Source organism: Neovison vison, chromosome 1 (genome assembly GCF_020171115.1).
Source record: "Neovison vison isolate M4711 chromosome 1, ASM_NN_V1, whole genome shotgun sequence".
NCBI classification, from domain to species: domain Eukaryota; kingdom Metazoa; phylum Chordata; class Mammalia; order Carnivora; family Mustelidae; genus Neogale; species Neogale vison.
In genome coordinates this window covers 54130824-54151420 of record NC_058091.1, presented here as the reverse complement: position 1 = coordinate 54151420, position 20597 = coordinate 54130824, and the positions used below count along the sequence as shown (strand labels likewise).

At 43.5% G+C, this 20597-nt stretch overlaps 1 protein-coding gene across 1 annotated transcript in view; it reads left to right on the top strand.

Annotated features, from left to right (window-relative positions):
- The window catches only part of UST (uronyl 2-sulfotransferase), a 294693-nt gene that overhangs the window by 236353 nt on the left and 37743 nt on the right, over positions 1-20597 (top strand). Inside the window, exons 6-7 of the mRNA XM_044247116.1 lie at positions 7223-7320; positions 9331-9488. Of these exons, the coding sequence (XP_044103051.1) occupies positions 7223-7320; positions 9331-9488 (256 nt within the window). The remainder of the gene's footprint in view (positions 1-7222; positions 7321-9330; positions 9489-20597) is intronic.

Below are 20597 nucleotides of genomic sequence, written 5' to 3'. Positions count from 1 at the left end.
CTGATACTTGGGAATTTTTCTCTGTCCCACTTCCAACATGGCCATGTTGGATTGGGAGTCACCTCCAGCACCGCAAGCTGTCCTCCAGTGTGTCTTTTACTTTACCATTCAACTTTTTTCTGCTGTGTTCTTAGCGTGTGAAGACTGGATCCCAGATCAATGTTCAATCCACATAGAAAAAGAGCTTTTTTATGCCAAAATATCATTACCTTGTTTCATGTGCAGAGTAGAATGAGTTATCATGAGAAGTAATTGCATAATAGTGTTTTGTTTTTCCATCAGATTATCCTGTTATTTTGGCTCGCCACAAATAGCGTGTTTCATATTTCCTTGTTTTCCTTCCTCTGTGTTTTCTCTCTGAGTTAGCTGATGTCACTATTTTAAAACTATTGCGATCACCAGTAACAATGTTTTTAAATATAAGCTAAAGGAAAGAGAAATTGAGAAGCTGATGATGATGGAATATTCCTAAAAATGGGGTGGCAGGAAAAATAATTTGCATACATGATTTCCAATCTGAGAAAAGGATCTGGGATGCTGGTTATTATTGTCCCCATTTTACAGATGAGTAAATTGAGCCTCTAAGAAGTATACATGGGCTAGAATCCCCAGCTACTAAATGATACAGCCTAGATTTGAACAGAGGTCTGTTTGATCCCAACCTCAGGGCTTTTCCCTCTCTACCTTTCCTGAAAGGTGAGGAGTTCAGATTGTAAATGCTGAATGAAAACCTTTTAGTAACTCACAAATTTTGGAATTAAAAAAAATGACCACTTTTTCTAGATCTTCTGATAGCAAAACTATTCTTGAAAGTTAGCTAATTTGAGAAACAGGTCCATTAACACAGTTTCATGGACAGAGATTATATGGCCCAGCCATGTGTTATGCAGATTGGGGAAACTGAGGCTCAAGATAGCATGATTTAGCTAAAGACACCCAGCTAATTCATCGCCAAGCCCAGACCCAAACCCAAATCTCCTTTACCTCATTTGGGGAGCGTCGCAGGTGGCTTCCCAAGATTTGTGCTGCTAAAAGCATCAAAAATTCTGTCTTCTAAACTCCAAGGCCATACAGAAAAAGTTGATATTATAGGCGGGAACTACATTAAAAACACCAACAAGTCTTTTTTCAATTCAGTAGTTTTTAGACAAGGCGCTGTCTTATGTAAAAGGATAAATAGAATATGAATAGTCTCTAAATTCACCTTTTGTGATAAGACTAACTCCACCTGGGATTTCCATCCTTCCACTCTTTCCAGAATAAGAACTAGGAGAGGAAGCATTTATCAAGTTGTCTCTCTGCACAGAAATAAGCAAGCAACTTTCCATTTCAGACAGGCCTGTCTCAGCAGCAGGCACGAGGCCTGCAGGAACCTGGCCATGGAGCAGTGAGGAGAAGAAAGCAAGGCTGGGAGTGTGGGGAGCGAGAACCCATGACTCCAAGGCAGGGTCTGATCTCTAGAACAAGCAAGGGTAGGGGGAGCAAGTGGTAACACAGGGAAAAGCCCCCGCCAAGGGGTCAGGGGGAAGATTACTTGGGGAAAAGTGGCACTGGGGGCAGGCGGGAATCCATTTGCAGGCATCATGACCGAGTCCTCCTTGCAACAGACCTCTGGCCGCCAGCAGGGCATGCTGGGAGCAGACCCAGCTCTGAGCCCTTTTCCAACAACAGTGGGGAGGCTGTGCCCTGCTAGGCGGCACCCTGGGCCTGCCCCAGGGACCCTACCTGCCAGACATGGCTGGCAGTGAAGCCCCAGGACGGAAGAGAGCCATGGTCAAGGCCGCCTTCATTCCCGTGACCTGAGTGACAAGCCTCGGTGCACTCTCGTGTGCTTATACTCATCCTACCAGTAATGGCTCCAAAACGTGGGCCTGCTGCTGGGACCCCGGGGGAGGAGGCAGAGAGTTTCCAGGTGAGGGAGATGGATGAGCACAAGCATAGCATCACCTAATGGTAGAGTGCTGGCAGCTCATGGAGCGTGACCTCTTCTCAAAATTATCAGAGGTTTTTTGAAGGGCAGAATCCTAGCCTTAGCCGAGACAAACTAGTGTATCAAACACTCTGCAAGTAGGCCCAGGGAATTCGCATTATCAACAGGTGCCCTAACTGTTTGCTATTCCCACTGTACTGAGAGTAAGAGTTATTCAAAGGTTTTGAACCTGGGGAGGGACATGGATGAATGTGCATTTCAGCTCAGTTACTGGGGCCGTGGAGAATGTGTTCAGGGAGAAGGCTGGGAAGGAAGAGAGATACTAACCAGCCCTGGAGGCGCTGCACAGGGGCTGGGGTGTGGAGCAGGTCAGAGAAGACAGATGAGGAAACCAGAGCAGAGCCCGGCGATTGAGTGGACGTGGAGTCAGGTGAGAGAGGGGTCAGGAGTGACTCTGGGGTCTGGATATTGTGAGTGACCCTTCCTGTGAGCCCACGGAGCCCCTTCGCATTCAGAAGGTGAAAATCATTCATCACAGTCCATCCTGTGAAACATTCTGGAATAAATCAATAAAAGATGATTTCCCTGTAAGATCAAAGTGGAAAATGAACCCCCCCAACACACACACATACACAAAAAACCCTGCGGCGTCTAAGGTATGCTTTTTCAAATAGTACAGTTTTGAATAAATTTCAGTATTGATCTAGTTTTTTGGTACTTTTGACAATTAAAAGGATTCCCTTAGTTATCTGGGATGCTCATTTATAAAGAATGCCTCGTTTCCCTATTAACATGAGACTGTGACCATCCTAGAACAAAGCTTTTAATCTTTCATTAGGATTAAAGTTATTTAAAGCAAACTTATCTTGGAACCACTGCGTGGAAAGAAAAAATGAGATTGCATAATCATTTATATATATATATATATATATATATATATATATATACATATATACACACACACACACACACACACACACTAATATCTGTACTAAGAGAATTCCAGTGTAAAAAGGTGACAGCAACCATCGGTGCAAGGAGAACCTGAGTGGTCCTAGGGAATCAGTGACACCTGTCAGAGGGGGACGGGTATGAGCAGGTATGTTGACACCTGACCCACTAAAGGCCACTCATTGAAGGGTCCAGGAACAAGAGTGGGCAGTGTGAGTGGCCAGAACTCATCCTTAAGCTGCTGGGAAGTGTCACTGATCACTGTTGCAAAGCGGCAGGCAGCTCCAGGCATGGGTCTCCAAGGCTCACTTTCTGCTTCCTTTTGACCTTACGCCTGAGTCATTTTTTTTTTTTTCTGAGTCATCTTTTATTTATGTCCTCCCTTAGCATTTCCATAGGATGGTTGTGGTCAACACCATTCATCAACCCCTAGCAGGCTCAGTTGGAACTCTGAGATCCCCCAGGACGTGCGGTGATCGAAGAAAAGAAAAATTGCTAATGGCACTTCTTAAACTAGGAATTTATGTCTTCCCATAAAGTGACCTTGTAGGGCTCTTTGTGTATTCCAATAGGGAAATGACCCTCCAAGTTCCCTGCACCTCCTTAGTCCTCCCTGCTACCACCCTCCACCAGCCAACTGATGTCTTCTCCCCATTCCTGCAAGCTCCAGGCCAAGATCACTGTGTGTCTTGAATTTATCCTTCTGCTGTTCGTTCATTTACTCGCTGAATATTTACCGCACCCCTGCTTTTTCCAGGCAGGGCGCTAAGTTTAGCTGGAGATACTGTGGACAGTCTGCACTCTTACGGACTTCCCACCTGAACAAATAATGACACAGTTGTGATGCAGGGGAAACTGAGCTCTGCAGAAGCACTGGATCTCTGGGTGGCTCTGTTGCCCACCCAACTCTCGTTAAGGCAGGTCTCTGGGGTGGGATGGTGGAGTGGGGAGCAGGGACTGTGTATTGGACACATCTCTCGACACCCCCTAACTCCTCCCAATTTACTCAAGCCCTTTGGTGTGAAATCTCCACCTCAGTAGAGAGGTCTGTGCCTCTGATCACCTCCCTCCCCACCCCACCCCCTCACTGTCTTGAGATCCCTGTGCTCTGCTGCTCACCCAGCTCCTCGCTCCCTCCCTCAGATGGGGACCCTCTGTTGTCATTAAGGCTTAGGACCCTGGGGTACCATCTGCCAGAGATCACGAGGACTGTGAGGGAGAAAAGAGAAGTCAGAGGGTTCTTCAGCAAAGCCCAGTCATCCACCCACACAAGCCTCAATTTGTTCTACGACATGCGAATCTCCTTTTCTCTGAAGACAAAAGTAAAATACACACATTATAAGAAAAGTGACATTTATATAATTTTTACTTAAGCTCCTTTACATAAAACAACATTTATAATAAAAATGACATTTCAGAAATGAATCAAGTTGAAGTTCAATGGATTCCCACCTTTTACATCTACTGCCGGAAATAACTTTTAACAGTTTGGTGTTTATCCTCCTAGATAGGTTTCTGTTAATACAAACATATACATATTATCTTCATACTGTCCTACATCTTCATATCTCTGTGATCAGTTTTTTTCACCTGAATATTCATGGTGGACACTTTCAGGACAATACATGTCAGTCCTCATTCCCCTTCCCAAGTGTCCAGTATTTGACGGTAGGAATGTACCATAACTTCTCATTGACTCAGTTCTCCATTAATGAACATTTAAGTTCTGTCATATTTTGCGGTAATAATCTCATAGTAATGAATATGCCTCTAGAGATGGTCCTCAACTTGAGATGGGTCAACTTAACAATATTTTTACTTTAAGGTGATGTAAAAGCGATGTATGCTCAGTAGAAACTGTACTTGGAATTTTGAATTTGGCTCTCTTCCCCGGCAAGCGATAGGCAGGAGGCAGCTCTTTTTTGTTGTTGTTGTTGTTGTTTTTCAATTTATTTATTTTCAGAAAAACATTATTCATTATTTTTTCACCACACCCAGTGCCCCATGCAAGCCGTGCCCTCTATAATACCCACCACCTGGTACCCCAACCTCCCACCCCCCCGCCACTTCAAACCCCTCAGATTGTTTTTCAGAGTCCATAGTCTCTCATGGTTCACCTCCCCTTCCAATTTACCCAAATTTCCTACTCCTCTCTAACGCCCCTTGTCCTCCATGCTATTTGTTAAGTTCCACAAATAAGTGAAACCATATGATAATTGACTCTCTCTGCTTGACTTATTTCACTCAGCATAATCTCTTCCAGTCCCGTCCATGTTGCTACAAAAGTTGGGTATTCATCCTTTCTGATGGAGGCATAATACTCCATAGTGTATATGGACCACATCTTCCTTATCCATTCGTCCGTTGAAGGGCATCTTGGTTCTTTCCATAGTTTGGCGACTGTGGCCATTGCTGCTATAAACATTGAGGAGGCGGCTCTTATGATGCCGGGCAGGGGTGGGGAGCCACAGCTCCCCGTCCACTATGCCGTCGGGAAGGTCAAGAGCATGTATACCTCCAACCATGCTGCACACATGCAACCATTCTTTCTCACTTTAAGTACAGTCCTCGATAAATTACATGAGATCCTTAACACTTGACTATAACATAAGCTTTGTATGAAATGGTTTTTCCCAGACTGATGTCCGCATCCTGAGCACATTGAAAGTAGGCTAAGCTAACCTGCGATGTTCCTTAGGTTAGATGTATTCAATGCATTTTTAACTCAACATATTTTCAACTTTCAAAGGGTTTGTTGGGAGGTAACTTATCATAAGCTGAGGAAGGTCTGTATACTCTCCTATGTCAAATTCTTCTTAGAAAGGTATTTTGGGTCTAGTATCACTCATTTTTTACTGGATTTTCATACACAATAAAGTGTTCTTCCTCACCCCTTGCTTAACCGGTGGCTGGATGGACTGATGGATTCATTTGCTCCTAGTGTATTCCTCCCCGGGAGCTGTGTATCCCTGCTTCCCACAGGAAACCCCAGCACTTAGAGTGTTTGTTGCTAAATCTGTTGATCCCAGTTGAATTTGTTACTGTAATTGTGTAATTTATTTAATTGGTATATAAACCAAAGAACTATGAGAGGGAAAGGAACAGTTGTTTAAAAAAAAAAAAAACACATTTTTCTGATTTCCAACTTGAACTAAAAAAATTTTTAATAACTAACAACCTACCCCAATCATATCAGACACAGGGTATCAGCTGACTCATACCCTTCATCAACCATGTGACCATGATCTTGAGTTATGTCCTCTCTTGACCTGCCTTGCCAGTATTGTCTCCGGAAAAAAACATCCCATAGCTGCTTGGTTTATTTGTAAATTGGGTTATCATTACCCCTTAGAAAGACTTAAGAGCCAAGCCTGCCTTTTCTAAGGATCCAATACAACCCACCTCATAAAAGTTCCTGTTTAGGGGTACCTTGGTGGCTCAGTGGGTTAAAGTCTCTGCCTTCGGCTCAGGTCATGATCCCAGGGTCCTGGGATTGAGCCCTGCGTCGGGCTCTCTGCTCAGCAGAGAGCCTGCTTCCTCCTCTCTCTCTCTGCCTGCCTCTCTGCCTACTTGTGATCTCTCTGTCCAATAAATAAATAAAATCTTTAAAAGAAAAAAAAAGTTCCTGTTTAGTGGTTCTGTTCACCTGCCAAGCCCTTGTAAGCTCTTGTAATGTTAACAGAGACACGATCTTCAACCTCACAGAGGAGAAATAGAAAATCCAGCAATCTCAAGTGTTGCCTTTGAAAGTGAGAGAGTTGTATATAACAGAGATCCCATCACTCTCTAACCTAATAGGACATTAGAAATGATTTTACATCTCCAAAATTGACAAAATCCTTTATGTGAGTGCTGTAGGTACTTACTATTATTATTTATTGGATGTATGGATACACAGGGAAACATATTTCTATAGGGTTGGCTGTACAGCGATCTCCGATTAAGTCAGAATGAACTAAGAATTAAGCCACGTGGCATTCACTCAACAAATATTTTTTAAGTGCCGACTGTCTCCCAGTGGGCTGGTGACTTCTGGGATACAGTGGGTAGTGGGTACCCTGGGGAGAAGTGCTGTCAAGATGCTTGTCATCTAGCTAAAGGTTTCGGGCCCCTGGGAAATGCACAAATGCAATGTACTCAATAGAGCAAGCACTCCTGGAAATGCTCAGCCCATGTGTACACCTGGCCAGTAGAACAGGAGGCAAAAAGGCAAAAGGAAAGTTTTCCCACCAGATCTGTGAATTCTCCTAAGGCTTGCCCATTAATCAAAGTATCCATCTCACTTACCCTGTATGGCACTTGACCAAGCCCGACCTCTCACGGCTGTGTTTTCTCTCCTAGGATATCAATGAGTGCATTCTTGAGAACTATCCTGAGTGTTCCAACCCCAGATTATTTTACATCATTCCATATTTTTGTGGACAGCATCCCAGATGCAGGTAAAGACTTAACATACCGCAGACTCAGGGCATGCTAGGGTGGGGAACGAAGGCAAGAAAGCCACCAGCTGGCACCGTGTTGGAGTCTCTTGCACGCCTAGTGTCTCGGCCTTCTGGAATTCAGTTCACATTTACTGTTAATCTTTGAAGATTGCATTTGAGACTCTGAATGTCCTCTAAATGATGAAATTAACAGATCAAGGTCTGACAGAGGCCTTGGGACCACCCCATAAAGATGTGTAATGAAATCCTAGCTGTCACTGCTCAGCCCGTGAGATAGTAAAGACCAGGGGTGAGCACCCAGCCTGCCCCTCCGCAGTGTCTTCACTCCATCACCAACTGCCTTTGCCCACGTGCCCTGTCTAAGTGGATCTGATACGTGGGGTGCTCACTGCCAAAAGTCAGTAGTGTTTCTCTCAGAAGACATACTTAATAGGAAAAGGACTTTCTAGTGATTGCCCCTCAGACTTACTGGATGCAAGACGTTCTGTAGAATATGACTGACGCGGATAGTAAGGCCCTCAGAGTGTGCTCTTCCCACCTCTTACACCAGCATCCTGGGGCCCCTTGCCAGGCTCCCCTACCTCACCTTGGTCTCTGAGGTGGGGCACAGATGACTCTGGAGAGTCTGGTCGAGCTACAGTTTAAATCCATTGTACCAGACAAACAGGTAGCCTGAGAAGAAATGGCAGTAATGCACAATGAACGTTATCTTCATGTGGGGGAAAATAAACCCTCTGCCGGAAGTGACATTTTGCCCCCGAAAGGAACGTTGATGAGAAGGTCAGTGTGTTCCTGAAAAGACCAAGAGAAGAAACCGTTTCTGAAGGGCAGCTCACCCCTTGTCCTTTCTGCTCAGACTCTGATCACTGCTTAATTACCATGGGCGTTGTTGTTATTGTTGCTTTGCTGAGTTTACTGTAACACTGGACTTTGTCTACTGCCGGGATTCTGGAACTCAAAGTGTTGGGTTTCTGCTTTATCATGAACTTCCGGAGAGTTCAGGAGGCCTCCCTGCTCCAACCCTCACCCCTGTATAAATGCCTCCTGGTTCACGGTCAGTGCTTCAGACACTGGGAAGATCTGGGACCAGATGACTCACTTTCTGTCACAGTGAACATATTTATTCTGAGAAACAGGCTTCTAGCTCCCTCAAGTATTTTCTTAAATTATAGATTTCCTAATCTTAGTACACAAGATGCCATATCATGGTACACACGTGATGATTTTCAAAACTCTTTCAAAACATCCCCTTGTTCCACCTTGACCATTATTCGAGCTGGGTGGGTAGATGCTGTTACTACAGTTTTTCAGCAGAGAACCCTGGCTTGCCCCAAACTCCCCTGGATGCTGGTTGTCGGGTAGTCCTGGAGCCCAGCTCCTGTGACTCCCGTCCTTTCCCACTCACATAAATGCTGTTAGTTCGGAGCTCTGCCTTGCAAATGAGATTAGGCTGTTTTCCTTCAGTAATTAAAAAAAAAATTTTTTTTTTTTGGTCTTTAAACTCTTTAAAAAATAAAAATATTAAAAAAGAAGAAGAAGAAGAAGAAGAAGAAGAAGAAGAAGAATAGGATGATGAGCAGACATGACCTGAAACCTATTTTGATTTCGATAGAAATAGCCTATCAGTAAGTTCATGATTTCAAAACCTCTCACTTGAGCGGTGTGCTTCTTCTATTAAAAAGCCATTCTAATCACCCCTTGGTTAGCGTTTATAGGACCCAACTGCCTATGTCTGTATCCTCTTTCTAACAAATACTTTGGCCGGGCCCCCTGGGACCCTGGGCAAGGCAGCGCTGACCGGTGAGCGTGGCAGAGGTTAGAAGGTGGGCGAGGCTAGTGGGAGAGGGAAGACCCCTGGAGGTGGCCCCATCAGGACTGGTCCTCGAAGGAAAAGGGATTTGGACTCAGCCACATGGCGGTGGTGGGTAGAAGAGGTACATCTTCAGCCTGTTGCTATATTTTGAAACAGAATCTCTAATTGAAAAATCATTTTTTATATCCATCAAGGGAGCCTGGCGAGTGGGCCCTTGAAAGAGCAAAACTGAACGTGAATGAAAACTTCCTGCTTGTGGGAATTCTCGAAGAGCTGGAAGACGTGCTGCTTTTACTGGAAAGATTTTTACCTCATTACTTCAAGGGTGTGCTCAGTATCTACAAAGACCCAGGTAACGAACTCCCTTTGTAGCAGGCTCTTTGGCGTTTTGAGGGTTACTCCCCTTGAACGGGACTTGGGCCAATAAAGGAGTGAAATCTTCTGTTTGGGAAGAGAGGTTGCCCTTGCCTTGCAAAGGAAGGGTAGACTCATGAGCGATAGATGCCAAAACCTGGAGCTTCACATCCCAGCCTAAACTTGCCCTGTGTGAGAGGCCTGATGGTTCCACTTCTCCCTTTGGAAAGTGCAACTGGCGACATTTGTGTTGATCTTGTCTTGAGCATGGGGCCGGAATGCACATGAATGGACGTGTGCGTGCTGGAGTCCACGGATGGAACCGGGAATGTGAAGGAACCACCACTTAACTACCGTTTCTGGGCCCTACTTCCACTTGACCAAAGACTCCGGCATATAAAATTCTGGCAATTAGATAGAGGGGCAAATTGAAAACGCAATTATGATTTCACCTAACAAATGGAGTGGTTTCCAAATAGAAGCAAGAAAAGGAATGCATAGGATCCCTAAATATAATTACTTTCAGAAATCCATCATTTCTTTTTCTCATTATGGCTTTATCCTGAAAGGCAAATGACATTATTTCTTACCTCTTCTCCTTAATCTACCACAGCCTACACAAGGCTTGCCTGCTTATTCTCTGGTCTGTTTGCAGTTCTGTCTTGTCCTCAACTGGGAGGCAGCCCTGTGCTTTGTAGACCTGAGGAACCGTGGAAATGGCCCCCGAATGCTGCCTCCCGGTCCTCCGGGCTGGGACCTCACGCCACACTTGTGTCATGGGCACGTACCGATGTCCCTGTGAACTGAGGTTGGCCCGGAGCAGCCCCGGATCCTGTTACATAAGGCGGCCAGGCCCCCACCAGGGGTTTGCAAGAGAAACATGGCTGGTGGGTGGGTCCTGCCCCAGTCTCGCAGCAATCTCATTCAGAGATAAATTCTGACATGCCTGCATGTGGGAACATTGACCGTGAACCTTCACATGTGCCCTGCAGGTGTATCTCCTCAACAGGAAAGGGGGTGTGAATCACTAAAAGCGGAATAAACCCTAGTCACTTTTTTACACCAGGCCTTCCTGTGCCCCTTCAACAATGGGCAATTTAAAGGATTTCTGTGACCCGTTTTTAGCTCCGGAAGATAACATAAACTTGAGTCTCAAGTGCAAGGTGGGGGGTCTTCCTCGAACTTGGACTTTTTTGAAGAAAAGGTTGAGATCATTCATCGTTATTTCCACTGTTTGGCTTTATCTTGTAGAGCATACATGTGTTCACGTGTGTGTGTGCATGTGTGTGTGATAGGCAGTATGAGAAGAAAGTGAGCAAAGTCCTGGAGACACATAGTTGTCAAAAAAATGAACGCCCTCTTGTCCCCACATTCGGGAAGTATTTTGGTGAGTTGATATCACACCCATCATCTGTCCTCAGACCAGGAACTGCTGTCACTCGTGGGGGCCACAGCCCAGCCTGTGGAAAGTCAGCCTCTGGGGCGTGAGCCCGAGAACTTAGATGGGGGTAGTTTTATCTTTGTTTTCCTTAAATACAAATAAATCGGAAATCAAAACCTTAGCCCGAGGAACTCACTTACCTGCTGTTGTCATTTTGACTTCTCAGCTGTTTTCTCCATTTAGATACGTGACTCTCAGAAATGGGGCCTTGGTCCCAGGGTCTATAAGCATGTTAACTAAAGTAGAACGTATTTCTAAAAACTGAGTTACTATTAGCTCTTTTAATGTTAGCCGCCATCTTTCCACCTATAATTTAAAGATTTTTGTCCTTCTGAGGCATAGCGGTCTGTTAAGTCCTCTGAGCCTTGCTGCCTTGGAGAACGAGGGTAAGGGTTGTCTTGCTCTCCTGTGCCGGGGGAGTGAAAGGTTTCCACACGGCCAGACTGGACACATGACCAGTTCACACAGTCCAGTGGTATCAGTGGTTCAAGTAGTGAAATATGCCTACACTGCCCACAGCGCCCTCCCTCCACGTACACTCACCTGCCCTTGGCTGCCCCTTACCAGCACCCCCAGCCGACAGTGAAGTCACAAAGGGGGTCATTCACGGGCACGGAGGGAGTCTCCAGAACTCTAGGCCAGAGTTCTTTGTGGTCTCCTGGGCATCTTCTGGAGAGACTGTTCTGCTGTGATATTGACGGCCGAGCAGTCCCACAGTTGCTCTGTCTCAAGGAACATCAGTCTAAATTCTCGAAGCCAAAGCCACTGTCCTCTTTTCACATGGCTAGCACGTTGGGGTCAGCCAGCTTAAAGGAAGAGTGGCAGCAAGTCCCTTGAGAGATTTCATACCAGAGCCACCCCGTCAGCCAGTTTAGTCGAAATTCTCAGATTATGGCCCACTAAAATCATGGCTGTGGCCCTTGATTGAAGAATTTTGTCACTGAATAGCTTAGAGAACAGAGGGAAGAAAAACTGAAAATCTTAGACACAAAAGGATCTAGTGATTGTGAAATCACTGTAGATTAACCAACCATAGAGCTGGATTGAAATGCAGATCCTTGGGACGCCTGGGTGGCTCAGTTGGTTAAGTTTCAGTCAGTTAAGGGTCTGCCTTTGGCTCAGGTCATGATCCCAGCGTCCTGGGATCAAGTCCCACATCGGGCTCCTTGCTTGGCAGGGAGCTTGCTTCTCCCTCTGCCTCTGCCTGCCATTCTGCCTGCCTGTGCTCGCTCTCCCTCTCTCTCTCTGACAAATAAGTAAATAAAATCTTAAAAAAAAAAAAAGAAAGAAAGAAAGAAAGAAAGAAACGCAGACCCTTCCCCGGACCATTTTTTGGTGCTTGTTCCGTTACTTGAAAAAATGTAAATGTGCTGATTTTTAGTAATCCCCCATCCAGCAATACAAAACGTGTTTAGACCCGTCTCATTACTGAAGAGAACACATGAGCTGCAGTGACTGTTTGGGGGACTAGTAAAAATAGTCATGCCTGGTAGTCAGATGGGTTGTCGCTTATTCTGGATTGTTACGATATTCCGTAATTCCTTCCAGATGGTCCTGCTTGTTTCAATAACCCACCGTATAAGGAAGTCAATAACTTCCCTACATAATAATTTGACTCTTTGCCCTACCTTCTTCGTTGCCATTGCTGACAAGTAGATTTGTCCCCTACCAAGAATATTTGAGAAGCTTCATTGTTAGGAATTTTTAAAATATATTTTTACTAATATTTGCATGCTGTGGAGACTCATTTAGCATATCTCAGAAGAAATTTGTACTAGTGAGTACTCAAGAGGATAATAAAAAAAAATGAGTTTTAGCCTGTGACTAACCCAAGAGAACATGCTCAGATGGTTCTTACCAGCCCAGGGGTAGTTGCTGATGTGGAGGCAAGTACCCTGGAGAGAGCACCCAGTAAACACCACCCAGCCTTCTTTTGTGTTTGAATTAGGGAGAACCAAGCCCCAGACGGGTGTACCTGGTAAGAGCAGCCGACCTTGCTTGTTCAGCCTACACAGTCTGGTCTGTTGATTAATTAATCTTGATTATATTTCTCATTCCTTACCTTTTCAAAATGAGAAACTGGAACTGGCCCAGAGAAATGGAGAGGCTGATCCAGAGTCACCCACCAAAATGTGGAAAGTAAGGGACGGAACTCACCTGTTCCTGAACCATGAGTATTGTGTTCGTGAATGCCTTTCCTCCTTCGGAGCTCTTAAAAACTGACACGTGAGCCACCAGCATTTTTCTTAGTCATAATTTATGTAGGAACTAAAATCACAGTGGTGTTAGAAACAAAATAAATAAGCGAATTCATTAAAGACAGAACATGTGGTATCTGTGATAGGAACTGTCCTTAAATGAACGTCCCTTGGCTTGGCAAATTACCGAGCTGATATGGTTCAATAGCGCCACCTAGCAGCCAGATACTGGAACTGTATGATCTAACGTTAACCCCCATTACCTTTCTCCTGCTTGGATGGAGACTTCAAAGCTTATGTGTCCAGTTCTTCCCCCTTGTATTTTAAATACTTTCCATTACTAGTATTACATTAGTATTCATTTTCAACTTTTTTTCCCATTACATATGTAAACACTGGCACCACAATAGGGAATTTACTAGACTTTTGTGGGCTGCCTTGAGATTCTCGCCACTAACAATTACAAAGGAAAAATGTGTAATACCAAACAAATGACTTACATACTAAATCTGCAGAGTTCATTCATAAACTGGATGCTTATTTTTTTAAGTTCTTATTTAAATATTTTTATAACAAATGATAGAGTACAAATGTAAGTATCATTTTTTTACTAAGCATGAACGCTATTTAGACCTCTCAGTAGGAGTACAGTAATATACTCTGAGTCCATATGCACTGCAGTATTTAAATCTGAGGACATTTACATAGAAAATAATAACGAATGTGTAGAGGAGAAAATTTAATATGGTATGCTACAGGAAAAATTCAAGTTTTCATTCATCTCCCAATAAAAGTACCAGATTGAGTTAAAACAAATACTAAGTGAGTAATGCTTGGCCTGTGTATCATAAAGAACAGCAATTCTTTTAGGAAAGAACACTGAGTTGAGAGTTAAAGGAGCCACTTTCTGCCATGGTCTGCCCTTGTGACTCAGGGTAAATGCATATTTGGTGGCTGATCTCTAAAGACTGCATTGTTATGATACTAAAGCATCAAACAGAATATTTTAAGGCTTCATGCTCTACCTTTTGTTGGTTAGCACAATCATAGGGTACTTTCCCCCCTAAAAAACAGCAGTCCTTGCACAGCCTCCATTGCCTTGATAATTTCCCAGTTTACTTATGGTAGCGATCGCCACCTAGAGGGCATGACAGCATCCTACATGGAGGGTTACTGGTTCAGAATCCTGTCTTGCCCATAGCTAGCAATATTGAAGTGACCAACTCAAACTCTCTGGTCACGGTGTTCATCCCTTTCTGTCCATACCATATGCATATCTGTCGAGAAGACGGGATATCATAATGATTAGAGCACAGAATCTGGAGTAGACAGCCTGGGTGCCAGGTATAATCCTTCTAAGCCTCCGTCTCCTCATCTGCATAAAAAGCATAAACAATACAATCTACTTCTCAGGGTTGTCAAGAGACACAGCTGATCAAATCTGTATAAAGCCCTAAGCCTAGAGCTTCACATATGATAAGAGTTCAATAATTAGCTATTAGCTTGCCAAGCACATCACATGAGAAAGATGGAGCCTGTGTCTGTGAGAAACAGGACATCAGGCTGTCTTTGTAATTTCTACACTTTAAAAGGAAAGAGAGAATATTGGATGACCCTTGACTAATTTTGACAGTTACAGCTGACCTATAAAATGGGTTGTCTTCAGGAAATAATTTTTCTGACTTAGGAGGAGGGGACCAATTATATTCTGGCTAATACCCTATTCCTGGAACAATTAGAGGGAATAAATGTATTGGAAATATTACTACAGTGACATCTTTAGAAGCTGAAAACACACATCACCCAAGTCATTGAGGACTTTTTTTTTAAATTATCCATTTTTATTCCTGAACTCCTGCCTGAATTATCATGGAATTCAGATTTCAACTTTAAATGAAAGCATCTGTTGAGATATGATTGGGGGCAATTCCCAATAACTTTTGCTGAATGTTGAATTTTTCAGACATTTTTTCATATATCATGAAAATATATCATAATATATCATATATGATGATATTTAGTAGATATAGGATGAGTGTCTAGAGATTTAGTGTACTTTATTCTAACTAAGTCTAAGATTCAGTTCTTGAAAAAGCTTTAATTCCTTTCCTAGATGCAAAATTCACTTCGGAATGCTCTTTATAAACTTTGTCCAGGAGGTGGCAGTGTCTCCACTTTCTCTAAGACTTGCCTGTAGTTTCCTGATAGTTTGCCTCTGCAGACAGGAGTTTACATAATGCCTGAACAGAGATGTATAATTATGCCCAATTTGGGGACTAGAAACAGGATCCCAAATATCAAAAGGATTCCAAGTACAATTGACTTCAGTAGTCCAAACTACATTATAGGAGAGCCATTGAGGTGGGGGTAGGAGGGAGTGTTACAATCAAATACGTTTATGTGGGTTAATATATATACATATATACTGTAAACTCTGGTTTTGTAAAAATAATCCATCATTCTGCAATGTCTGGATTAAACAGATGCTGTCTTTCATCCTTAATTCCCTCTGTTATTTCCCACTTCCTGTTGCTTTTATGCTACAGCAAAATTCAAAAACATTCTGGAACCTCATAGAGATTCAAGTTATGGCTAGGAGGAATTCGGACTATCCATTTACAGAGACCAATGAAGTTGTTTAAAGAACTCAACTGTCGTTTATAAAAATAGGACTCCACTTGCTATTGGTTCATCCACCGTCGGTATTCTCCATGAAGATTTGTTTGTTCACCAGCCATGTCCTGGGTTCAGATACTAATCATGTTAGCACTAGATTGTGTGTGTGTGTGTGTGTGTGTGCATTTGCGTTCAGATAGCTAGACTCCTTATTATAGCTCAGTCATCTCAGAGTGAATAGTCTTGGGTCAGAAAAGCAGTAACTGTTCCTAAAGAATGCTAAGTTGCATAGCAATTTACAGTTTCTAAAGCATTTCCATAAGACAGCTCGTGGATTCTTCACGAATCCTCTGAAGTTGAGGAAGACAAAGTCTTGTCTCATTTTCGAAATCAAAGAAGCTGAGATTCAGGGAAATTGAGCCATCACCCCACAGTGACCTAAATCCTAAGTGACCACAGACATTCGACCTTCTGTCCCTGGAACCACCACTGACACCAGAAACCTGTGACTTCCTGAAGATTTCTCGTATTTAATCACTAGCTCAGAAGTTAGCAGGTATTAGGTATTGCAGTTGAAGGTAAGAGCTTAAGAAGTATATATACATCTGACCCATTTCAACTATAATTGCTCATTTTATTGGAAATAATAATGACCTTGAATTCTGTATTTTTTTTAAGATTTTATTTATTATTTGACAGAGGGAGAGAGAAAGATCACAAGTAGGCAGAGAGGCAGCCAGAGAGAGGGAGAAGCAGGCTCCCTGCTGAGCCTGAGATCATGACCTGAGCGGAAGGCAGAGGCTTAACCCACTGAGCCACCCAGGCGCCTGAATTCCGAATTCCGTATTTTTAAATGTGTTTTTCACTTGCTAATTAATTTGCTTGTGCCTGGGTACCATCCCTCCTCTACGAGAAAGCATCTTCAATTTTATTATTTTAGAATAACAGGGAAATAGGACTTAAGTCACCTGGATTATCTAGTAATAACTTTCCAAAAATATTTCTCTCCTGTGAAAAGTAGCATTTAAATAGCAGTTATAAACTGAAAATACCAGAAGACTTCAACAAACATATTCAGCAAACGTTGGCGTGTCTGCAGTACGCCAGTCACGGGGCAGGGTGCTATAAAGATGAAGAAAGCCTGGGGAGCAGTTCCTAGTAAAGATATTCGTGCCAGGCCTGGAAGGGTACACAGGTTTTCATCAGACAGACATGGAGGGAGGTGTCCTAGGCAGGAAAGTGAAATGAGTGTAGGCACCGAGGGGTGAAGGCCCAGAAGCACCTGGAATGTGGGAGACACAGGGGCGGTCTAGCCCGCATTGGCCTTTGCCTGCTGACCCTGCCTCTTGGAGCTGGGGGCCCCTCCATTCCTTATAGCTCAGTCACCCTGCTGCTGCTGAGGCAGTCCTGCCCAAGGCAGGAAGAGTATCAGCAGCCTCCACGCTCCGTGTGGTACAACCTGGAACTGAGTCACTCACCAATCTCAGAACCCGTGGCCAAGCCACAGTTGCCAGAGGGCCATGGGTCAACCTCCCGCTCCCACCCCCAGTTTCCCTGCCCTCTGCCAAACCTGACCACCACCCAAGAATCCCTCACTTCTTAGCAGTGCATTAGGAGACTGCCAGGTCCCCAGGTTCCTAGCACTAGGGTTCTTCCTCACTGTCTCCCCACCCCCCAACCTAAGACGCAGCCTAGGGGGACAGCCATTGACTGCATGCCTGGTGCTGTCCCAGGGTCTCCCACCACACATCTACAGACACCAACCACTGCCCTGCCTGATCTCCCAGATTCAGCCCTTTGCCCACCGGCATGGGCTCCCCTTCTGTTCCCAGTTACTCCCTGACCTGGGTGTGAGCTGGCTATGGCCCCAGCACCGCCTCTTGTCTTCATGGCCTCCCTGACTGGAAGCCCCTGGGATCATCCTTCCAGAACCATCTCCCTCAGCCCCTGACTCCCACACCACACACCCTGAGAATTCGATCTCCTCTGAGTCCCAGCCTCATTATCTGGAGAACCCCAGATGCCCCCCCCCACCGCACAGTGTGGTCAGGCATGGGGGTGTACAGTTTTCTCTCTCATGATTCATTTCCCCAAACAAAAAGATGGCTAACAATATCTGCGTGTGGGGTGAAGGTACCGGCATTCTTCTGTGTTTAGAGGTGAACAACTTCTACTTCAGAATTTAATCACTTCTACTTTGAGCAGTTTTCAGTTGAGCTGACAGGAATATGCTTTACATTGAGTAAGAGCATTACTAAGGCGGGTGGAAGGATTAGTCACTACACATTTCAATTTTTTTGACTTTCCTGATAACTCCACAAAGCTGAACTGCTTCTACAGCTGAGCAAAGAAGATTAAAGAAAGACCTGACCCCCCTGGGGTTCATAATTGATCTTCATAAAAGACCCTGGGATCTAACTGATCTTCCATGCCCAGACTACCAAATCCCCTGCCCAAACCACGGATTCACGTGGTGATGTGCAGAGGCCCAGACAGAGAACTTCACAACTGTCTTTGTACCCTTGGCGCATGGCCTACCTTCTCTGACATTCTTTGCTTATAAAATGTACCCCCAGCTGGGATGAAGTACAATCCTTACCCACTTTGCATGACTCAACATTTTACAGTGGAAGTTTCTATTTTTGTTCAGCTGAGTCTTTGTCAGAGAAAAATACCATCTCCCGGTCTGTATTCTTTTTAACACTTCACACATTTTTATCAACATAGAGTGCTCTAGCTTTTCACAACTTGCAAATAGTGTTGAACTGTGAAAGAATATAGCAAAAAACTCCAAACATACCTGCTTGGGTATATTTGGTTATATTAAGCACATTTATTTTATTGTCCACAAATGCAGGGAGAAATCCAGCATAATTCCCCACTGATAAAAATAGGAAAGTTTTGCTTGTCAAGTGGAAGTTTCAGATACTCTGGAAAGTCTTAGCTCCCGGTTTTCATCATGTGCTCCTAGGGACTTCTGCTATATTGTCACCGCCAGACACTGGCAGAGCTGTTTTTCAAAACATGTGTTCTAGAATTTTACTTCCTTGTTTTTCAGCTATATTTATTAAAGGGATATCTGTATAGAATTTAAAAATCCAATAGTACAAAATAGACGTGCAATGAAAAGCAGCAGCTTCCTATTCCAACCCTCCTCATTCCAGAAGCAAATGCTCTGAGTATTAGCCGTTTCTTCTGATCATCACCACACTACTTATAACTAGTGTACACAGGCTGCTATTCCTTGATTGATTTCTTCGAGACATTATGTAGTTTTCTTATTCCACCACCCTTGCCTCTACTTCCTCCTCTGTCTCCCATCCTCCTAATATGGTTATATCCGCATTTTAGGTTTGTAGTCCCGTTTACATTGCTGTGTCTATATACATTTTATCAGCTGTTTATCCAAGTCATACACCATGGTTATATCTCGTTTCCTGTTCAATTTATTGTTTTTCCTGGAGTTAATTATTGCCTTAGTTTTTTTTTTAATTTGTTTAGATTTATATCTACCTATCAGATTTTTCATATATGCTGTTACAGCAGTTGTATCAATACTATTTGTGATATTTTCAATATTATTATCAGGTAAGAACATTAGTTCCATTTGCCACCCCTACCCTTCCCCCGCCCAGGGGCCCTTCCCTTCTTCCCACCCAGAGCTCCCTAACTTCCTGCTTCAATCTGGGCTGATTACTCAGAAGCTCCTTGGAACTTCCTTTTAACACATTTCTGTTTTGGATTCCTGATCTCCCGAATCCCAAAGATCTGAAGATTAATGACTGAATCTTATTCATTTTACTTCAGATATTCCCAAGTTCTTCCTGATAATAAGTGTGTCCTTGAATGTCTAAAGAGCTTAATATTTTATCTCACTGGATTGCCAGTTTGGCTAGATATGGATTTCTTCATACATGAATTCTATTTTTCACTTCTTTTTTTTAATGTTATGTTAGTCACCATACAATACATCATTAGTTTTTGATGTAGTGTTCCATGATTCATTGTTTGCATATAACACCCAGTGCTCCATGCAATACATGCCCTCCTTTATACCCATTACCAGGCTAACCCATCCCCCCACCTCCTCCCCACTAAAACCCTCAATTTGTTTCCCAGAGCCCATAGTCTCTCATGGTTTGTCTCCTCCTCTGATTCCACCCCACTTTATTTTTCCCTCCCTTTTCCTAATGTCCTCCATGCTATTCCTTATGTTCCACGTATAAGTGAAACTATGTAATTGTCTTTCTCTGCTTGACTCATTTCACTTAGCATAATCTTCTCCAGTTCCATCAATGTCAATGCAAATGGTGGATATTCATTCTTTCTGATGGCTGAGTAATATTCCATTGTATATATGGACCACATCTTTTTTATCCATTCACCTGTTTCCACTTCTTTCTCTGTGACTTTCTCAGACCTTTTCTCTCTCTCATCTCTGGGACCTTACCTGTATTCCTCTTATGAAATGTTACAACAACGTGCCTCAGTTTGCTGAGTACTCAAGCTTTATACACACACACCACACACACACATTTTATATATTCGTGTTTATGTGTGTATAGTTTCTTTTTTCAATTTTTGTACAGTGTTTTATTAGGTTGAGGTATAGAATGTTGTGATTCAACAATTTTTTACATTACCTGGAGCTCATCATGACAAGTACAGTCCTTAATCTCCATCATCTGTTTAACCCACCCGCCTGCCCCTCTACCCCCTCCCCTCTGGTAACCATAAGTTTGTTCTCTATAATTAAGAGTCTGTTTCTTGATTTGTCTTTCTCTTTTACTCCTCTTACTCATTTGTTTTGTGTCTTAAATTCCACATATGGAGTGAAATCACATGGTATTTG